This window comes from Schistocerca gregaria, chromosome 2 (genome assembly GCF_023897955.1).
Source record: "Schistocerca gregaria isolate iqSchGreg1 chromosome 2, iqSchGreg1.2, whole genome shotgun sequence".
Classification (NCBI taxonomy): Eukaryota; Metazoa; Arthropoda; class Insecta; order Orthoptera; family Acrididae; genus Schistocerca; species Schistocerca gregaria.
In genome coordinates this window covers 375,036,340-375,059,085 of record NC_064921.1, presented here as the reverse complement: position 1 = coordinate 375,059,085, position 22,746 = coordinate 375,036,340, and the positions used below count along the sequence as shown (strand labels likewise).

At 38.8% G+C, this 22,746-nt stretch overlaps 1 protein-coding gene across 1 annotated transcript in view; it reads left to right on the top strand.

The window, feature by feature from the left end:
• LOC126320037 (glyceraldehyde-3-phosphate dehydrogenase 2-like) overlaps positions 1-22,746 on the top strand; it is a 107,728-nt gene that overhangs the window by 42,674 nt on the left and 42,308 nt on the right. The window contains exon 4 of the mRNA XM_049993747.1: positions 22,466-22,581. Coding sequence (XP_049849704.1) covers positions 22,466-22,581 — 116 coding nt within the window. The remainder of the gene's footprint in view (positions 1-22,465; positions 22,582-22,746) is intronic.

Here is a 22,746-nt window from a genome sequence, read left to right as displayed (position 1 = left end):
AACTCATACAAAAAATGTTAAATTTGAATCAGTAAAGCATCTTGTCACTTGTAGTTCCAGATGAACTTTAATTCAGTTGACAGAATCAGCATTTTGTGTAATGTTCACATAGTATCAACTTCCTTTGTACACTTATCCTTATGTTTAAATTTCTTGGGTGGTGAACAGTATTTCTCACAAGGATATTGTGGGAATGTTAATGGCTGAATGGAAATATTCTAAAATTTCATAACTTCTGTTTTTGCCATTCATTTCTCAGCTCTGCTTTTTTTATGATGAAACTTAGATTACTTTATAATTTTTTCATTGATTTTCAGAGGGTACACTCGTTCATTTCTTTTAATTTAACGAAAACATTAAATTAAATTAATTCACAAAATCTTATCTGGCCAATTCTTTCATGTTTTTGTAAACAATGTGTCAGAAAGTATATTAAGGAAAAATCAGTTTGCTTTGAAATAGGGCATTGCATCAAGCTTTCTGCAATTCCTACCAACAGCTTGTATATAAAGCAATAAAAATTGGCAAAGGTTAATGAAATTAGGTACAATAGTAGTGCACACAGTCTCATTTCTCACCTAGATAGTAGATGTGTTACAACCTGGATGATTTGACATGGAATGGCCCATTCTTTAAATGTAGAAAAAATATCACATTATTAATTTTTTGGCTAAATTCTGGTTCTCATGCCTGAAAAATGCTTTCCACTACACCTGCAGTGTATATGGTGAGAGAAGAGCCCTGACAGTTGACACAGCCTTGGCGCATGTGCTTCGCGCATCCACGATGGCCAATCAGGTCATGAGCTTTTGTTTACATTACCATGACAAACCCCCCAGTGATGCTGTAGTGCTGTGTGACTGCTGCTAGCTCGCTGCCTGTCCGGTTTGAATACTGGCAACTGTGCTGCCAGCTGTCGGAGCTCTTCTCTCAACGTACGAAGTATAGTGATTGAATGACATTAATTGTTCTGGAAGTAATCCACATTATATCAACAGTATTTCTATACATGAATACAGATGTTAAGTTCACACAGAGCCTAAAAAAAGCAACTAATTATATTCTGCAACTGGTAATAACACATCTCTCAGTATTGAAAAGTACTCTTTCCTATTTTTCCAGATATTGATAACATTGATTACAAAATTTTTGCAAGTAAAGCCATTTTTTTGTCATAATTTCCCTTCAGGTTCCTTATTAATAATACAAAGATGTGGAAATATTAATCGACTCACACTGGTATTATGATATACAAGTGTGTCATAATACCCATCAAATGTATAACTTACTGTCTCTATCTATTCCTCACCATAAAATATGGTTTGCTTGCAGTTTTTTTAGTGTTGTACACAGTGGTTCCGTGAATAACAGCAGCAAGCTATGTCTTTACATTAACTACAAATTCGTCGACTGTATTATTAATTAATTGCTTTCCCTCTACATGTATATTTAAAGTTAGATTGTTATTTTACAGCATCCTATACTATATGCTTTCTGGATTCACTCGAAGCCTAGAAATTAGCTTTGTCTCTGTCAGTTGCTGTTCAGTGGGTCTGCTCTGGTAGATATCCCTCAGTAATGGTATATTGACTCATGCACAGTTCTAAATCTTTCAAATAGTTTCTCTTGTACATTTTTCCAAGTTTTGTTTTGCCATGCATTTATTCCTTGTGTAATTTTTTCCTCAATTTATATAATTCATATTCTGCTTTTACAAATGGAACTGAGTTTGTGCAGTGCCTACCTTTAAGAAGTTTTTTCCTTCTTCATTTAGCCAAAACAGTTTCTTTAGGCTACAAAGGCAGTATTGCTCTGGATTCTTATTAGTACAATTATTGTTGCTCAATTCCTGAATCATTAGAACTATTTGACATTTCTTTCAATATTCCCACAGTTTGTCAAAATGTCAACAGAGTTCAAATGAATATGTAAGATAATGACAAGAAAATTACACATATCTAGCTTTACAAGAGAATTAAGAAGTATCAATTGCAAGATTGAAAACAGTAATTAGAGTCCACGTTACTGTGGAATTCTAGAACCTGTGCAAAGACAGATTTTGTTAGCAGGAATATGTGCAGAAAAGACAATGAATATTAATTGTTTTATGTCTACTGTCCCTACCCCCATGAACCATGGACCTTGCCGTTTGTTGGGAGGCTTGCGTGCCTCAGTGATACAGATAGATGTACCGTAGGTGCAACCCCAACGGAGGGGTATCTGTTGAGAGGCCAGACAAACGTGAGGTTCCTGAAGAGGGGCAGCAGCCTTTTCAGTAGTTGTAGGGGCAACAGTCTGGATGATTGACTGATCTGGCATTATAACACTAACCAAAACGGCCTTGCTGTGCTTGTACTACTAACAGCTGAAAGCAAGGGGAAACTACGGGCGTAATTTTTCCCGAGGGCATGCAGCTTTACTGTATGGTTAAATGATGATGGCGTCCTCTTAGGTAAAACATTCTGGAGGCAAAATAGTCCCCCATTTGGATCTCTGGGTGAGGACTACACAAGAGGACGTTGTTATCAGGAGAAAGAAAACTGGTGTTCTACTAATCGGAGTGTGGAATGTCAGATCCCTTAATCGGGCAGGTAGGTTAGAAAATTTAAAAAGGGAAATGGATAGGTTAAAGTTAGATATAGTGGGAATTAGTGAAGTTCGGTGACAGGAGAAACAAGATTTCTGGTCAGGTGACTACAGGGTTATAAACACAAAATCAAATAGGGGTAATGCAGGAGTAGGTTTAATAATGAATAGGAAAATAGGAATGCGGGTAAGCTACTACGAACAGCATAGTGAACGCATTATTGTGGCCAAGGTACACATGAAGCCCACACCTACTACAGTAGTACAAGTTTATATGCCAACTAGCTCTGCAAATGATAAAGAAATTGAAGAAATGCATGATGAAATAAAAGAAATTATTCAGATAGTGAAGGGAGATGAAAATTTAATAGTCACGGGTGCCTGGAATTCGTCAGTAGGAAAAGGGAGAGAAGGAAACATAGTAGGTGAATATGGATTGGGGGTAATAAACGAAAAAGGAAGCCGCCTGGTAGAATTTTGCACAGAGCACAACCTAATCATAGCTAACACTTGGTTCAAGGATCAAAGAAGAATGTTGTATACATGGAAGAAGCCTGGAGATACTGACAGGTTTCAGATAGATTATATAATGGTAAGGCAGAGATTTAGGAACCAGGTTTTAAATTGTAAGACATTTCCAGGGGCAGATGTGGACTCTGACCACAATCTATTGGTTATGAACTGTAGATTAAAACTGAAGAAACTGCAAAAAGGTGGGAATTCAAGGAGGTGGGACCTGCATAAACTGACTAAACCAGAGGTTGTACAGAGTTTCAGAGAGAGCATAAGGGAACAATTGACAGGAATGGGGGAAAGAAATACAGTAGAAGAAGAATGGGTAGCTCTGAGGGATGAAGTAGTGAAGGCAGCGGAGGATCAAGTAGGTAAAAAGATGAGGACTCGTAGAAATCCTTGGGTAACAGAAGAAATACTGAATTTAATTGATGAAAGGAGAAAATATAAAAACGCAGTAAATGAAGCAGGAAAAAAGGGAATACAAATGTCTCAAAAATGAGATCGACAGGAAGTGCACAATGGCTAAGCAGGGATGGCTAGAGGACAAACGTAAGGATGTAGAGGCTTATCTCAGTAGGGGTAAGATAGATACTGCCTACAGGAAAATTAAAGAGACCTTTGGAGAAAAGAGTGCCACTTGTATGAATATCAAGAGCTCAGATGGAAACACAGTTCTAAGCAAAGAGGGGAAAGCAGAAAGGTGGCAGGAGTATATAGAGGGTATGTACAAGGGCAATGTACTTGAGCACAACATTATGGAAATGGAAGAGGATGTAGATGAAGTTGAAATGGGAGATATGATGCTGCGTGAAGAGTTTGGCAGAGCACTGAAAGACCCCGAGTCGCAACAAAGCTCCAGGAGTAGACAACATTCCATTAGAACTACTGACAGCCTTGGGAGAGCCAGTCCTGACAAAACTGTACCATCTGGTGAGCAAGATGTATAAGACAGGCGAAATAGCCTCAGACTTCAAGAAGAATATAATAATTCCAATCCCAAAGAAATCACGTGTTGACAGATGTGAAAATTATCGAACTGTCGGTTTAATAAGTCACGGATGCAAAGTACTAACACGAATTCTTTACAGATAAATGGAAAAATAGTAGAAGCCAACCTCGGGGAAGATCAGTTTGGATTCTGTAGAAATATTGGAACACCTGAGGCAATACTGACCCTATGATGCAACTTAGAAGGTAGATTAAGGAAAGGCAAACCTACGTTGCTAGCATTTGTAGACTTAGAGAAAGCTTTTGACAATGTTGGCTGGAATATTCTCTTTTTCAAATTCTGAAGGTGGCAAGGGTAAAATACAGGGAGCGAAAAGCTATTTACAATTTGTACAGAAACCAGATGGCAGTTATAAGAGTCGAGGGACATGAAAGGGAAGCAGTGGTTAGGAAGGGAGTGAGACAGGGTTGTAGCCTCTCCCCAATGTTGTTGAATATGTATATTGAGCAAGCAGTAAATGAATCAAAAAGAAAAAATATAGAGTATGTATTAAAATCCATGGAGAAGAAATAAAAACTTTTACGGTTTGCCGATGACATCGTAATTCTGTCAGAGACAGCAAAGGACTTGGAAGAGCAGTTGAACAGAATGGATAGTGTCTTGAAAGGAGGATGTAAGGTGAACATCAACAAAAGCAAAACAAGGGTAATGGAATGTAGTCGAATTAAGTTGGGTGATGCTGAAGATTAGGTGGGTAGAGCACATAATTAATGAGGAAGTATTGAATAGAATTGGGGAGAAGAGAAGTTTGTGGCACAACTTGACTAGAAGAAGGGATTGGTTGCTAGGTCATGTTCTGATGCATCAAGGGATCACCAGTTTAGTATTGGAGGGCAGCATGAGGGTAAAAATTGTAGAGGGAGACCAAGAGATGAATACACTAAGCAGATTCAGAAGGATGTAGGTTGCGGTAGGTACTGGGACATGAAGAAACATGCACAGGATAGAGTAGCATGGAGAGCTGCATTAAACCAGTCTCAGGACTGAAGACAACAACAACAACATCTACTGTTAACACGAATTCAGCAAAAGGAAGCGGTAACTATTGTTATTTGTGAATGTGAAATGAGTTGCATATCTGAGAGAATTGTAATCATATACAGTTGCATCTGTGGAGACTAATTTTTGCACCTAACGAACTACAGCCAAGTCGTGTTATGTTACCTATTTACTGATGTGCCATCAGCCAAAGCTGTGCACCAAATGTGTTGTGCATACAGCTCTGCAAGGAATGTGCATTTCTTCAGCCACCTGTTGAGCAATATTTCAACAAATTCAGTCCATCTGCTAGATAAAAAGAAAGGATGAGAGGGCAAATACCAACATGTTAAACAAGACCTCTCCCGTGTAAAGTGAATGGATCAGAGGTGAAACTGCAGGGTATCCAATTACACACGATCTCTAGCATAGATGATACCACAATAAATGTTGATATTCCTGAAAAAGAACCAAATGACCCATTGTGGCCCATCTTAATATACCTTTGAGTTCTCGCCAAGGTAATAGAATTAAAAGAAAAATTCACAAATAAATGGCCCCATACTCCAACCCCTAGATCATTATAAATGAACCATGGCTGTCGATATTACCAGGATACATATGGGTCACTCCATGTCAAGTGGCCCCTAAATTTAGACAAGCTCCCCACTCAACAAAATCTCCAATTTTGATGGAAATTTTACAGGATGTACATATAGACCTTACACAAAGCACTGCCAAATTACAGCTTCATAAGTATTATGGTGGGGTCACTAGCCACCTTTTCGTAAAGGCTTGTTTTTTGACATTGCGACTGAAATGAATGAATGATGAACTATGTTTTACCATTGTTCAGGATCTAAGAGACCTGTCATGCTGAAACTTTGTGATCCTGTTCAACCTTTTGGGTACAATAGTTTAGTTGTACTACAAATGGTCAAATTACAGTAAATTCATCATAGTGTGCTATCAAAGTGGTTCATAAATCTTGTTGTGACAAATTTTGGTTATACTTTATTGCCTTGTATCTAAAGCTCTGCAAGTGGCACCCAGATTGCTCAAATAATAACTGAGTTATCAAAGTTCAAAGTGTGCTAAAATTTTTAATCAGTCAATTTTGGCTCACTTTAAAAAGACCATATCTCAAAAGGGATCACTCAAATTTCATTTTTCTTGGCACCGTTGAAAAGAGCTCACTTTGTTTGATAAGAAAAAGTTTTTTTTTATTTTGGAGACTTTGCATTTAAGAACAAATAAGCTTATATTTTCATTACACTACATTTCTCGACATTGCTACTAAAATGAACAAATGATCAACTTTGATTTACCATTACTCAAGATCTAAGAGACCTGACATGCTGAAACTTTGTGATACTGTTCAACTTTTTGGGTACAATATCTTGGCTGTAAAACAAAAAGGTCAAACTATGGTAAATTCATCATAGTGTGCTATCAAAGTGGCCCATAAATATTGTTGAACCAAATAAACTTAGATTTATATTGCATTAAAAAATACATCTACCAGTCATACTCTTTATGGATCCCAAGCTAAATACTTCAGTCCTTATTAATTCATTTGCTGAAATTTGTTACTAATAGGAATTACAGTTGATTCTATCAAGCTATTCTGTGCCTTGCTTCTTGCTCAGTTTTTAGTGTTTCAATTTCTTCTCTTGAAACAAAAATGAATTGGATTCCTCTGATATTCTTTGTACAGTATCTAAACAAATCAGTTGGTGTCAAAATCTGGTCCTCAGTTGGTCTTTAAAGGCTTGTTCTTGCTGCCAGGTGCTTTACAGTTCCTCCAATTCCACCACATGGAAATTTCCCATGGCTTGTAGCAAAAAAGTTCCATTCAGCTGAGATGCCAGTCATATTGGAGGCGGCAGAGGTCCAGAAAAAATTTTTTTGAAGTTTTTGTACTGTGCTGCTGACCCATCACTAAAGTAGTAAATGTGTGTGATTTTTCAAAGGGGACATTGTAGATCTTCTATTAATTTCGTTATAAAAGCGTGTACAGCAACTGCATCATGTTTCAGACTGTTGCTTATTATACAGTAGCTGATACTGCTGATGCCCAAGTTATTTCTGAAGTACACAGCAAATGGGTGTAAAGTTGCTTGGCTGTTACTCCAGTGAAAACCTGGAGCTGCATCCTGAACAATCAAGGAATAATTTTCAGCAAAGTCCATTAATATGATCAGTTCAGTTGGCTTACAGCTTTCTTTTATGCATTTTAGGTGCTTGTTCTGGTGCTTTGCAACATGATGAGTGGAAAGTTTGTCAATTTTTGAAATCAGATCTTCAGTAAAATGCTCAGTGGATTCTAATGTATCTCTATCAGTGTGCACCCACTGTTTGAACTCAATGGTAACATCTGGTTCACGGTCTTCAAAACTGCTTTCTAAAAACTGTTCCAGTACTTCTTTTCCCGGACAGATTTCACAGCAATGAAGCATGTAATTTTTGGATTCGAAATCGCACAATGTTTTAGCAATCAGACTCTTATAATCTTATTTAATTGGAGTGTTTGCAAAGCATCAGTTTCACATTTTGGTGTAAAGTGCAAACACAGACTGAGTGGGTTCCTGCAGCACCCTCAGTGATGCACCATTTTGACCTCAATTCGCAAAATTTGGAAAATCCATTTTCAGGCCCATGCTGAAGTCAGTATATGTCACATATATTTCAAATTATTCAGAAGAAGGTATTTTTTGCATCAAAACTTCCTTTCCTTCTATTCTACTTGATACACAGTCTTTTTTTACCTGGATAAATTTGCTAAATTCTTCATTCTGAAAAAATGTTAAAACTCTTTCTTTCACAGCATCTGGAATCTTCTTGCCACACTTGTTCTTTGGCAGAGCTAATACACCATTTTCTGCCTGTAGCTTCCTAGCTGATTTTACCATTCTCTCTGAAACACCAAATTCTTGCATTGTCTCTTTTATAGTCCAGCTTTTTGGTACTAATGTCAGTATTTGCAATTTTTTCAGGCTGCCTTGACAATTGCAACTTCTCTTTCAATTCTTTAATCAGCTGTTTATAATCTTCACAGTCAGGATATGTCTTGCTTGTACTAGGTGTTTGAAGGTCTTTTGGGGCGATTCCTCCAGCAGCAGCAGCAGCAGCAGCAGCAGCAATGTTATTCGCAATTGCCTCTTTTGTGTAACCTTTCACATCTCTTTTTGATACTCCCTGAAATTTTAGAGGGGAGACCCCAAAAGCAGTTAGACTTCAATCGATTGATACTTCTGGATATGCTTAATCTTCTGACTGGCTTGAAGTTGACTATGGTTTTTCTGCTTTCTTTGCTAAAAATTGTTTTCCACAAGTTGGACAGATCTTCTGACCAGGTTTCAATTGCTCTTAGTCACAGCTTGCAATTGTTTTGCTGTTACCACATTGACAATCCGTAAACCCTTTTTAACAGAATGGTTCTTTGCACAACAAGGATTACAACAAGATCTTTGTAGAAAGTCATATTTGTCCACAAGTATTGCTTTGTGATGAAAGCATATTTGTGCATTTTCAGTAATACATACCTCAATTCTTTGATTTATTAATTCCTGTTCCTCTACTGAAAATTCTTTGATTGGAATGAAGCCTTGCTGTTTTGTGTGTGTGTGTGTGTGTGTGTGTGTGTGTGTGTGTGCGTGCGTGTCTTTTCAGAAGACATGCAGAATTATCTGCAAGGGCACTGACACACAGTACTGAAACCTCGTTGAAATCCATTACACTACAATTAAATGTATGCTTCCAATTGTCATTTGTTTACATATTATATAAAGTAGAAGTGTATATTTCCAACTGAAAAATATTAAACAATCATAGATAATGGGAACTTCCTTGAGAATACAACAGGAAAAAAAATCAAATAACCTGATAAACATTTCTAAAGAGTCACCCCTTACTTTGAAATAATATTTACTTACCGAAAAAAGATGTTTATCCAGTAGTGACAACACACTTTACATCATTTAAAAAGGCACACACAACATCTGAACACTCTTCACAACAGTGTGCTTTAGAATGATTGTTGAAGCATGTTACCAAACCTCCCTTGTTGACACTAAAATGGCCTGTCTCCAAAATAAAAATTACTTTTTCTGATCAGACAAAGTGAGCTCAGATAACTCTCCAAAATAAAAACAACTTTTTCTGATCAAAGTTAGATCAGATAACTCAGTTATTATTTGAGCAATCTTGGTGCCACTTACAGATCTTTGACATGCTAACAGGTTGCTGATAACTAAAGTATCAGATTTCGATAGTTATTCTTTCAGTAAATACAAGGCAATAAAGTATAGATGCCCATCAGCAACTCCTGTTGTCAGTTTCTGAGTAAACATTACAAAGGAACTGCCTCCAGTGGACACTTACAAGAGTTGGGTGACTTTCAAAAGGACACAGCACATAAAACTGCACATTTTCAGCGGACTAGACAGCACAAACTGGTGGTTCAACTAACTGAGATGTTGCCTCTTTTTAAATAATGGACATAAAGTACACAGCAGCCCAATGAATCTTTTAACTTGCTGTGCATGGTAGGTATACCTCAGGCTGGAGGTGGATCTGTGATGTTTTGAGGGTATTTTCTATGGAATAACTAGGATCCACTCATTTAGGTTACCATGGTTACTTCAACATTCATCTACATATTCACAACGATTATACCATCTTCCTCACTGAATTGAGGCCATTATCGAGAATGGGCATAATGGTAGTGAGATTGAGTAATTTTTTGACCAGAGTGCTTTTGTTCAAATCATTTCTGCACCTTGGATAAATTTGCTGTCAAATTACAGGACATTGAAGAGAGATTGCATGAGTTGACTTCCTGCCACCAAATATTCTCAGCACCTGCTTAGTCATAACTTGATTAGATTGGATTTAATGATAATGCTTGTCAAACTACTCTGGCTTTTTCTCTTTCATTTCATACTTTTTTATAGTTCATACACTTGACTGCCACAGCCTCAAAACTGTCCACACAGTACATATTAGCATTTCTGAGCTCAGCTAATAATACGCTACAACTATGTGGCTAACTTTTAGGATTATATTGAAGGAAATCGCTAGTTCTGACACTTGCATTACTAACAAGGAAGGTACAGAATAAACCTTAGTAGTGTTTGAGTAAATTATGTGCATACTACATTGAAGATATATCAATTTCATTCAGTTAATGTTAATGTCATCCGATCACTAACAACACACACTAAATCGAAATTTGATCAGTTGTTCAAACCCATTGTCAATGCCCAGAAGTGAACAGCCATGTATTCATACATGTGAATGATATCTGCTATACAGAAACTACAACAAAACCTCATTTTTGCATCCCACATTTTAATTAATTTTTTGTGTCAGTCCCAACAGAAGTCCAATTTCCCTAATATAATGCTTTCCTGTCATTAGTGATTCTGTGTTAAAACATCTCCCATCCTTTTCTTTGAAATTATTATGACCTTTTAACATTGATTTTAATGCAGATTTCTGCTAAAAGCGAATTGTATTTGTGTTTGTTGTGACTCTTGGAAGAATGCAGAAAACACAAGATATACACACGTAACCTAGCTTTAGTGTAGTAAGCAAGATTTTCATTTTTGACACTTTGGGTCATGGTTGCTAGTATTAAATGTTCCCAGTGTTTGGAAGGATGGGGAAGTAAGCTGAGTGGCTGTCTAAATGATTATCACAAACTGAGGATAGTGACTCTAGTAGCAACCTTTCTTCTGCTCATTGTGTTGCAACAGCTTTAATTTCAGCACTCTTGAAGGTGGCCATTTTATAATGGGCTTTCACAAATTGTTGTTACTTCCACATGAAATACACTAATCCATACTAGGCACACAGTCTTAGGTTGGTACGACCTGATGTCAGACACAAACACAGCTCCTAACATGGTGACAATTTCCTCCCTTTCTCACCCAGGACGTCCCTGAACTGAGTGACTTCCTTGTCAGCAAGATTTCATGCCTGTTCTCTGTTTATGGAGATTGCCAACTTCAGTGTTTTGATGAATATTGTGTTAAAAGTTTTATTTACGGTAATTTTAGAATGAGTATTAATAACAAGTCACACACTAAAACATGAGTATCTTTTTAACATGGCTTTACAAAAGACTTTGCTTCTGTGTTTTATTTACACCATTGGACATGACCAGAACAAAGAAGGAAATTCGTGATTGTGTGTGTTAGCACTCAGTGACTGCTTTCGTGATAATCACAAAAGCAGTTGCTGAGTGCTGACATACACACAAATGCATGTGTGGTTTAAGTGGGTGATCCCTTTTATTGTAGATAGGCATAAACCAAGAAAACATTGTTAAGCTGTGTATACACACGATAGCTTGTCACTCTTGGAGAGCATATGCAAATAATATGTGTCATATAAACAGCACCAAGAGTCAGCTTGCAGCAATGTCTGAAAGTGGTGCAAGACTTCAGATAGTCTGACTCTTGGAGTTTAGACCTCTTGTGTAGACAGCAAGCTCCCTCTCTTGAGAGCTGCTCTCCATAGCTCTCGAATAAGAGTGTTGAGTGGCCACATTGTGTTGCAGATTTGTGCTGTATTTCAGTTTGTTCACTACCACATCTTGGTAATAAACTTTACTGTACTTATGCACACATAAAATAAAAGTACCCATAAAACTGCAAGGTTTGAGCCATAATATGTAGCCATAGCATGTTTTTAAATGAAGAAATCACCTGTTTTATCTGCTAAATTAACAGCACAAGTGATTAGCTTATTTTGAAAGTTCTATACTTAAACAATGCTATGCAGCAAATAATGTATAAAAGCATCATAAAGATGCTATAAAGAATCAACAAACGAAATTGCCACTGAAGGGACATGATCCTGTGTTAATATGATACATGAAGGGTAGACTAGTGCACTACCCACAATGCCACATCAGCACTGCAGCAGTCACTCTATAAATGTGTATGGGCATTGTCAGGAGAGTTGTAACTGCTGTCCTAATGGATTTGCAATATGAGTTAATATCGGCAATATGTCAGCAAAAAAAGTAATGAAGAAAGCTGCCAGGAAGTGGATGGAGAATGAAATTGTGTATTTAGTTTGTATGAGGAAAGGCCACGTTATGAAATGTACAGTTACTGGACTACAAGAACTGAGATAAAAAGCGCAGTTTGTTGGCTGAAATTGCTACAGTTTCTAAAATCTCCACCGGAGAAAATACCAGAATATCCTCAATTAAAGCAACCAGGCAAAGTAGTTTTATAATACATATTAATTAATGTAGAGAAACAAGTAAAGTTACGTGTGAAAGTAATCATTTGGGAAATCTGAAAATTGCCATTTAACAAGTAATACAGCTGTATGATTTTATAAGGTATGGTATTTGTTGATTATGCTATTATATTGGGTGTTGAACACATCTTACGGAATTTGAGTTGTTCCTCAAGTCAATACTAGTAAAAATATTGAAGTAGATGTATGTCCGGAAATGCTTCATTTATCAGATATCCATTGTATAGTCCTTGAATATCTACGGTGTAAGATGAAATTGGTTTAATGTTATTTCATTGTATTGTTAATTTACCAATTAAAGAGAATAAGCATAGCTAGTGCTAGAAATATTAGTGTCTGGAGCAGTCTCACTTCAATACTAACGTAGATTGGCAATTTTGGGTCCAATTATGCAGAGTATTTCTTCCACCTCTGTTGCTGTCATTCATGTAAACCTTCGATATTGTTGTGGATTTTTCATCACAAGTTCTACAATCACAATCTCGTAAGCTCCAAAATCAGCCCACTGTCTACTTCAACAAGAATATGGTTGTTTACATTTTTATTTACCAATAAAAGCATTAAAAGTGCAGGCTACAGCCCGGCACTCTTCCATTGCAACACCTTCCTTCACACACAGAACTATGACAGAAGAATCTTGCAGAGAGTGATGTTTCAGCTCTCACACACACTTTCATCCTGCTTTGTGTAAACACTTCCAGCATCTGCTCTTACAAGGTTCTCGCGCATTTACAGGAAGTACTCGCAAGGAACTGTCAGATAAAAACTACCACGGAAAATTCATCCTTTTATAAACTATTCTGTGAGTACTATCTTAGTGTACTGCTAAACTATCTGTGAACAAAAAAACTCACATGTATCTCAGCCCTTAGAACTGATTAGTTTTTAGTCAACAAATAACAAATTGAAAATGATGAATTTTGCTTTCGCGTGCTAAACATAAAACACTTAACGAGATGCAAAGATATTGTGAGATAAAAGCAAAGACAAACTGCAAATATTCTATGTTAAGAACCAACCAATGAAGAAAAATCACCACAGAAATCACTGAGTCTATGATAAAAATAAATAAATTTGTCCTTTTACATATTTTCTGACACTTCCTCTTAAAATGCATACCGAAGAGCTATGAGCACTTGTTTATAATTGCTGCTGTGAGACACATTTCCTTTATTGAACAAGTGCTGATACCTCTTAAGGTATGCATTTTACAGCCTGTGCTTATGGGACATTTTTTGTTGTTTTGGTCCATAATACCCACTCCCATAATATGGAAAGCAAACAACAAGCAGTAGAAAAAATATATTGCATGGTGCTGAAGATGAACAAGCACTCATAGCTCTTAAGGTATGCATTTTGAACCCCAAGTTTGCTAGATATCTTTTCTCTTTTTGGTGTAAGGCACCTGAACCCAAAGTTTGTGGAAGTATTTTTGAAATAACTTTATGGGGCCCTAGTACCAATGTGTTATTTTATTCACAAGGACGAGTGAAACGGAAAACGTGAATATATAATAAGATGACACCAGTTACCGGTAAATTTGTAAACATAGCACAAAGTGTTTAGAATATTCATTATGGAATGTCTCTTACCTGTTATTTGTTGTTAGCTCTCAGTAGCTATTCGTAGACTGCCCATGTTGGTATAATCTGGTTTTATAACTTGTTTTTAACTGGTTTTATAACTAGTTGTTAAATGATGTACACAACACAGCATTTAGTTAAACTTGATTGGGTTTCACATATATTATCACCCTTGAAAACATGACTGGTTTGTTGATAAGACTTCATATAGAATGTTAATCACAGGTCACACTTTCAATAAACTCTGAAGCATACTGACATTGGAAATAGTTTTACAATGCTTTTTCACACACAAATTCTGACTGATGAATATCACAAAGTTGTTTTTGATTGCATAGTCACTGAAAGCAATAGATTTTCTGATAACTGATTGTAATAAAGAACTTTTCATGATACTGATACAGAAAAATTAATGAAATAAGTGGGGCATAGTTTGTTAGTGACTGCAGACTTTTATTGGCTGTGATTTTGCAAACTGACATTGAGATGTAAACTGGGTGATGACTTAAGTGCAGACTTTCATACATTCTCTTCTTTCATTCAAATTGTGCCACAAATTTATTTTCTCTCTAATTCTATTGAGTACCTCTTCATTAGTTAGACCATTTACCCATCTGATCTTCAGCAGCCCTCTGTAGCAACATATTTCAAAATTCTTGTCTAAAATTCTTGTCAAATTTCTTGTCTAAACTGTTTATCATCCATGTTTCAATTCTATAATTCCTCATCTAATTCCCTCAGTATCAGTTGATTAAATTTCATTACATTCCATTACCCTGTTTTGTTTTTGATGTTCATCTTATATCTTTGCTTAAAGGCAATATCCATTTCGTTCTACCAAGTCTTTTGCTGTCTCGGGCGGAATTACAATTACTTACTTTGAGGTTTTTATTTCTTCTCCCTGAACTTCAATTCCTTTACCAAATTTTTCCTTGATTTCCTGTACTGCTTTCCCAGTGTACAGATTGAGTAACATTGGGGAGAAGCTACAACCGTGGGTCACTCCCTTCTCAACTGTTGCTTCTCTTTCATGCCCTTTGACTCATGCTCCCATCTGTTTTCTGTACAAGTTGTATGTAATCTTTCACTGCTTGTATTTTCCGCGTGCTACCTCCAGAATTTCAAAGAGAGTATTCCAGTTGACACTGTCAAAAGCGTCCTCTACAAACATAGATTTGCCTTTCCTTATCCTATCTTCTAAGAGAAGTTGTAGGGTCTGTATTGTCTTGTGTGTTTGTGCATTTCTCAGGAATCCAAACTGATCTTCCTAGAGGCTGACTTCAACCAATTTCTTCATTCTTTTGTAAATAATTTGGAATAGTATTTCACAACCATGACTTACTAAACTGATAGTTTGGTAATGTTCACACCTGTCAGCCCCTCTATATTCCATCCACCTGTCAGCTTTCCCTTCTTTGCTTAGTACTGTTTTTCCATCTGAGCTTTTGATATTCATCCAGCTGCTTCTCTGTTCTCCAAAGACTTCTGTAATTTTCCTGTAGGTGCTATCTACACTATTATCAAAAGTATCTGGACAGCTAGCTGAAAATGACTTAAAAGTTCGTGGCACCCTCCATCGTTAATTCTGGAATTCAGTATGGTGTTGGCCCACCCTTAACCTTAATGACAACTTCCACTCTCGCAGGTATACGTTCATTCAGGTGCTGGAAGGTTTCTTGGGGAATGGTAGCCCATTCTTCACAGAGTGCTGCACTGAGGAGAGGTATCGATGTTGGTCGGTGATGCCTGGCACGTAGTTGGCATTCCAAAACATTCCAAAGGTATTCTATAGGATTCATGTCAGGACTCTGTGCAGGCAAGTCCATTTCAGCGATGTTATTGTCATGTAACCACCCTGCCACAGGTCGTGCAGTATGAACAGGTGCCTCGGTCATGTTGAAAGATGCAATCACCATCCCCGAATTGCTCTTAAACAGTGGGAGCAAGAAGGTGCTTAAAATATCAATGTAGGTGTGTGCTGTGATAGTGCCACACAAAACAACAAGGGGTGCAAGCCCCTTCTATGAAAAACATACCATAACCCCACTGAATTTTACTATTGGCGCTACACATGCTGGCAGATGACGTTCACCAGCTATTTGCCATACCCACACCCTGACATCGGATCGCTACATTGTGTACTGTGATTTGTCACTCCACACAACATATTTCCACTGTTCAATCGTCCAATGTTGATGCTCCTTACACCAAGTGAGGCATCGTTTGGCATTTCCCGGCATGAGATGTGGCTTACGAGCAGCCATTCGACCTTGAAATCCAAGTTTTCTCACCTCCCGCTTGACTGTCGTAGTACTTGCAGCGGATCCTGGTGCAGTTTGGAATTTCTGTGTTATGGTCTGGGTAGACGTCTGCCTATTACACATTGCGACCCTCTTCAGCTGTCGGAAGTCTATGTCAACAGATGCTTTTGTGACTTATATGTTCCTTCATGCTTCCATTTCACTGTCACATTGGAAACTGTGGACCTAGTAATGTTTAGCAGTGTGGAAATCTCACGTACAGACATATGACACAATTGAAACCCAGTCACCTGACCATGTTCGAAGTCCACGAGTTCTGCAGAGCACACCATTCTGCTCTCCTACAATATGTAATGACTACCAAGATTGCTGAAATGGAGTACCTGGCAGTAGATGGCAGCACAATGTACCTAATATGAAAGTTGTTTGTTTAATGGGGTGTACAGATACTTATGATCACATCAGACTTTCTATGCAGGCACGTATGTTCGCCTGCCAAAACTGTCTCCACAACCTTGAAGCTGATCAGAATTTTCCCATAGTTACCTTACTACAGGGTTTGTATAAAAAGTAATGAGACTGAGACTGATTTTTTGCTGTACTTTGCAGCACGCACTTGCCATGGGGAGGGTGGGGGGAGGTGGTGGTGGTGTGCGGGGGGGGGGGGGGGGGGGTTCTGGCCAAAAACGCGTGGCGTGCCAGTCGTCTGCGGTCTCTTGTCTTGGCAGCATTGTGGGTTGAGTGGACACATCACAAAGCTGTCAGTCATGGCGCAACATGCAGCAACCAATCGAGCAACGTTACACCATCAAGTTTTGTGTGAAACTAGGAAAATAAGCTAAAGAAATATTGGATGTGAGCCTGCAAGCCTATGGCAATGATTGACTGTCAAAAGTGCAAAATTTCAGGTGGGTGAAGAGCTTTCAAGAGGGCCAGAACAGCGTTGAGTAAGAGGACTGCTCCGGACACCCATCAACCAGCAAAACTGATGAAATCGTCGACCTTGTGTGCATTTTATTGAACACCAACTGTTGGATGAGTGTCAGGATGATAGGAAATGACCTCAGACTTGATAAAATGACAGTGTATGTCATCATCACCAAAGAATTGTTGACAAGGAATATCTGCCCCAAGGTGGTAATGAAGATTTTGTCAGAAGTTCAAAGCAAGCACTTGTGGTCGCCTGCCAAGAAAATCTCCACAGCCTTGAAGCTGATCCGGAATTTTCAGATAACTTTATCACTGGAGACGAAACCTGGGTGTTTCAGTACGACACAAAGACAAAGCGCATGAGTGCCGAATGGCACTCTGCAGCATCCCCATGTCCAAAATAGGCTCGCATAAGCAAATCGAAGGTGAAAGCCATGCTGATTGTGTTTTTCGACGTCATGGGAATGGCTCATCATGAGTTTGTGTCCCAACACCAAACTCTCAACGGAGCTTTTTTTGCGAAATGCTCAAGAGACCGAAAGCCAGGGTCCATTCCGTGAGGCCAGTCATTGCCAATGATTGGAAGCTACATCATGTCAATGCAGTCACACCTGCTTCACGTGGCCAGCTGCCTGGCCAAGGCAGCAGGTTGTTGACTCTGAAGGGTCATACATTGAAGAGTACTAAGTGGTTGTAGCAATATTTACAATAAATTTTGATTCAAAAGCTCAGTCTCATTACTTTCTATGGAAACCATGTGTGCTTCTGTATCCTTACAATTGTCCTGTAGTTATTCTCGCTTTCCTGTATATCTCATTTTTAGACTTTTTTATTCCCTGTTGCCTATTTTATTTTCTGCATTCTTGTATATTGTTCTTTCATTCATGAAATTCAGTATCTCCTGTGGTATCCAAGGATTTCTACCAGTAATGTGTTGCAGTTTAAAATCTAGTTCCAAAATCAGTCTTACCATTATGTAATCAGTGCAAAACCTTTAAAGGCCTCTAGCATATATGCAACCTATTTTCATGATTCTTAAACCAAGGGTTGGCAACAGTTAATTATGCTCTGTGTAAAATTCTACTCTGTGGCTTCCTTTTTCATTGCCCAGCACATATTCACCAATTGATTTTCCTTCCCTTCCTTTTCCTACTATTGAACTCCAGTCCCTCGTCACAATTAAATATTCCTCTCCCTGAATAATTTCTTTATCCCACTGTACAATTTTTCAATCTCATCAACATCTCTGGAACTGGTTGGTGTATACTTGAACCACTAAGGTGGATGTTGGCTTCATGTCTTCCTTGGCTGTGATAATGCATTCACTATATTGTTCATAGCAACTTAACCGCATTCATGTTTTCTTATTCATTCAGAGTGCCATGACTTGGTTCTTGATTAGAGAATCCTTAGTCTTTAACTAAAGTGTGGAGAAGTAGCATTGAAGCGCCATAGTGTTGTCTAAACACTCGCAGGTCTATAGCCACAAGTGTACGGCAACCAATATGCCAATGGATTGTGCACCGAGGATAGCCATGCTCAGCGGTAAGTAGTGTTGCACAACTGTAACCATGTAGCGAGTATGGTGATGTCACCAAACCAGAGCAAGTCCCTTGTTTTGGTAACATGGATATATGTCAGGTTTTAGTGAAACAAATGGGCACTGGAGGCATATAAATAAGTCTTGATTGTAAGGCAAGGATCACTTGTTATCACCAGAAATCGGTACCACACCGGAACGATGCTGGACACAGAGAACAACGCTGGACAGAGAGACAACTGTGCTCCACCAGCTGTAGACATGGGTTTGAGACTGGGATGCAGCTGCTATCTGCACTAAGTCCTTCACAGAACTGCTGATCTGCTGTACATGCCTGCCAACTTCGATGCTGAGAAGGACTCTGTACTATAACAGCAGCTGCTAGCCGACCGCTGTCAAAGGACGAGTAGTACCCCATGCGCAGATTCGTGTCCCAAAACAGTTGCATGAGAAGACTTTAGGGCCAATCACAGCAAAACATGATGTGATGCTGATGTTGATGCCCATGGTCTGCAAGAGGCTGCTAGCCTCAGTAGCACAAGGTGCCAGCCCATCAGCACCAAATTGAAGCCACCACCAGTTGATTGGCCCCAAGCAGTCAATGACGAGAGGCATGCCTGAGATCAATAACATTCTTTGCAACTGTTGACAGTGTTTGCCCACAGACACCCTTGTCTCTGTCACCACCCCTCTGATGCTGGACAGTGGTGTCAGGAGGGTCGTCATCACTGCAATCGACAGCAGAGCAGGCCACCCCACACTGCATCGTCTGACACAGAGCCTGCAATATTGTTGTTGGGATGAGTAAGACTAGTTTTTTGCTGTTGTGAGGTGATAGTAATGGGGTCAAAGTTTAGGGGATGTCAATAAAATTTTTCTACGTTTGTGACCGTATTGTCAAATTATCAGTATGTAAAACTACCGATACGGTCACTTTTGCGAGTGTCATTCAGGGTGTGTTTGTTTACTGCTGAATGAGGAAACTTGGGTTCCTATATACCTGCAGACCTGGCTGTTATCTAATTCTGATAGGCCATTAAGGATGAAGGAAAGGGGTGTTAGAAGTTCTTTATTGGTATTTCTATTATTTCTTTTTATTGGTGGAAACCCAACGTTTTGATTGGTGCAAATTGACGAATGGCAAACTAGGGGATAGTTGTGACATAGCATTGTTTTCCTGCTTTCTAGAGCCGGTTGAGGCATGCTGGCACTCTATGTACCTGTGGCCAGTGCAGTCTCCCGTGTGCCTGTGTGTATTGCTTCATGTGAGCTGTCATCCCGTAGCAGTGTTATTGCTGGCAGCCAAGATGTTGGAAGTCAGTACCAGTCCTATCTGTTCATGTTGGCAGGTTGCTTGGCTATTTCTATTGACTCTGTAATCGTCCTGATAGTAAGAGGCTGTTTCACCAATGTGTGAGCTTCATAAAAATCAATCTGTTTGCTGCCCTCTTCCTGGTGGTGTTTTGCCACTGCTGACTTGACGTGTTGTCTTAGTTGGACATATCTTTCGTATTCAGATATTCATGTTCTGATGGGTTGCCCTGTCTTGCCTACATACACTAATGCACATTTGTGGCTGATTTCATAAACTCCAGCAGCATGTAGTTTGTCAACTACATCTTTTGTGTTGCGAAGAACGTCTTTTATTCTGTTGTTGCTTTGGAAAATCGGCTTGATGTTTGCTCAGCGGACAGTTTCGCCCACCTGTTCAGTGACACGCTGAACGTATGGTAATAGAGCTATGATTTTTGCTTCCTTCTGCCCTCCTCTATTGCAGTCATTCTTTGTCACCATAGTTTTATCTATTAGTTTCATTTCATAACCATTGGGTTAGTAGCTGTACAGATTGACAGTTGGACAATGTGGTCACAAACCCAGAATAATTTATTGACTTTAACAATGGCTGCGGAAGGCTAGGTTTATATTTGGGGGTGACCTTCACAAGACCATAGGAGCTGGTTGACTTGTCATGGTTTAAGGGGAATGCTAGAGATGAGTGTTTGGAGTGTTTGGTGCCTATGTGTTGTACTCAATGTAATTTGCTTGTGCACTCTGCCCCTTGTGCTGTATTGGTGGGAGTGATTTGCTTTATATGTAATTGTTTTGGACACACAACTAAACCGTTTCAAGAGTCCAGGTGGCTCTTGATAGGCAGAATAAATGCATTGATAGAGTACTCTGCAACGACCTGTTCTGTCTTTGTCAATTTTGCTATTTCTCTGTTTTTGAGTCCTGGAAAGAATTAAGTTCAAGGCAGAGGCAAAGTCAGAGGCACAAGATGTTACCAATGAGGAGGCTTTGCAGTCTTCAGTGAATCAGGTACCTCAGCTGAGAGTGCTTGTTGAGGTCTGAGGTTCTAGGGATGAATCCAGCTGTTACTAACCTTGGTTTCTTCCTTCTCTGGCAGGGTGTCTGAGAATGTGGTAGGGTTTGCATATCACTCAAGTCACTGGCTAACTTTCAGCGTTGATCAGATAAGCAGCTGTTGCAGATTATGAAGCTACATTTGATGGGGCAATTGATGGTGCACAGAAATGTTATGTAATGCAGAGACTTTTGATCAACTGAGATTGGGGCTGCAACAACTCTACAGGAGGAAGAATAGTGCAATTCTTTCAGAAGCAGTTGGGTACTGTGTTCAGAAGGCATAATGAGAGTGGAGGATGTCACAGATATGATGAGAAAGTTTAATGTTAACACACAAGAGTTATTGCAGAATGATGAGATGAACAAAATGGTGCTGCATGTGGCTGAGCATTAAACACTCAATGCTTTGTTACAAGTTTGGCACCAGAGATGTCTAGGAGAGTATGTACTGGGTCACTTAAATATCTCCATGCTGGGATTGGAGTAGTGCTGGAATACAAGGAAATTGATAGATCGACAGAGGTGAGGGGATCGAAGACATTTATTTGCATTGAATATAAAGCATTTTAATTGAGATTGAACAGGACATACATGGAATCACTGCTAACAGCCACAAAGGAGTGATGGGATTAGTGGAGATGGTCGGATTAGTGGAGATGGTCAGCAGTTTGATGAGAATGATAGTAGTGAAGGTGTAGCTCAATGACAAGGATGTGGGGATGGTGATAGAGATGGTCTTGGGAGAAGCAACTTAGCAGAGAACCCAACCATTAAATTAATTTTCTTACTACAACCAGCAATTCTGCCTTTTATTAATCATACAGAACAGGTGCACCTTTCCTCACAGACTCCAGCACCCATGTATCACATGCCTAGTCTATACACGTACCACCAGACTCCCCTTCATTCCTAGCTAGCAGTCTGGTTACCTCCCTCTGACAGTCCATCCTCCTGCCTCCCGCCTCCCTCTCCATTGACCCACCATTCTAACACAATCCCCACACCGAGTCCATGTGCCAAACTGGGATTACATTGATGTGAATACTATGGCAGCAGATATTCAAATTTTTATCTTCTTCTCGAAACAGTAACAACACAAAAACTCCCTTTACGTGCTTCACATATTGATAGAATGCTGAAGGAAACTACATTGGAATGACAGGAAAAAGCATCAAAGTACATTATTGGTAAGTATGTATTGTACGTGAATTCAAAACTGGGACTGATGCCAGAAAAGAAAAAGGTGCATGAAAAGGGTTACATGAAATTTCTGTGCTGCTTCTGTGAGTGGTCCAGGAATACTTGCAAATAATTCTGTTATAATTTCAGCCCCATTCTCTGAAAAATTCTTTTGCAAGTAGGTAATTATAAAACAAAAATTACTGTATTCATGTATAACACATTACTTTTGTTGCAGGCCAAACTATAAAAGTTTCCAATGAGAAGGATCCCAAATCCATTCCGTGGGGTGCAAACAGTGTGGTATATGTAGTTGAAAGTACTGGTGTATTCACCACAATAGAGAAAGCTAGTGTAAGTTATCATTTTTAAAAAAATGTTGAATAAAATCTTGTCATACCTCTGTTATGTACTCTTGGGAACTTAATTTTCTTTCATTACATTTAGTCTTGTCATTCCATGCCAAGTGGCCTAGAGGTTACCACATCAGCATCATGGATTCTGCTGAAATTTTATGTG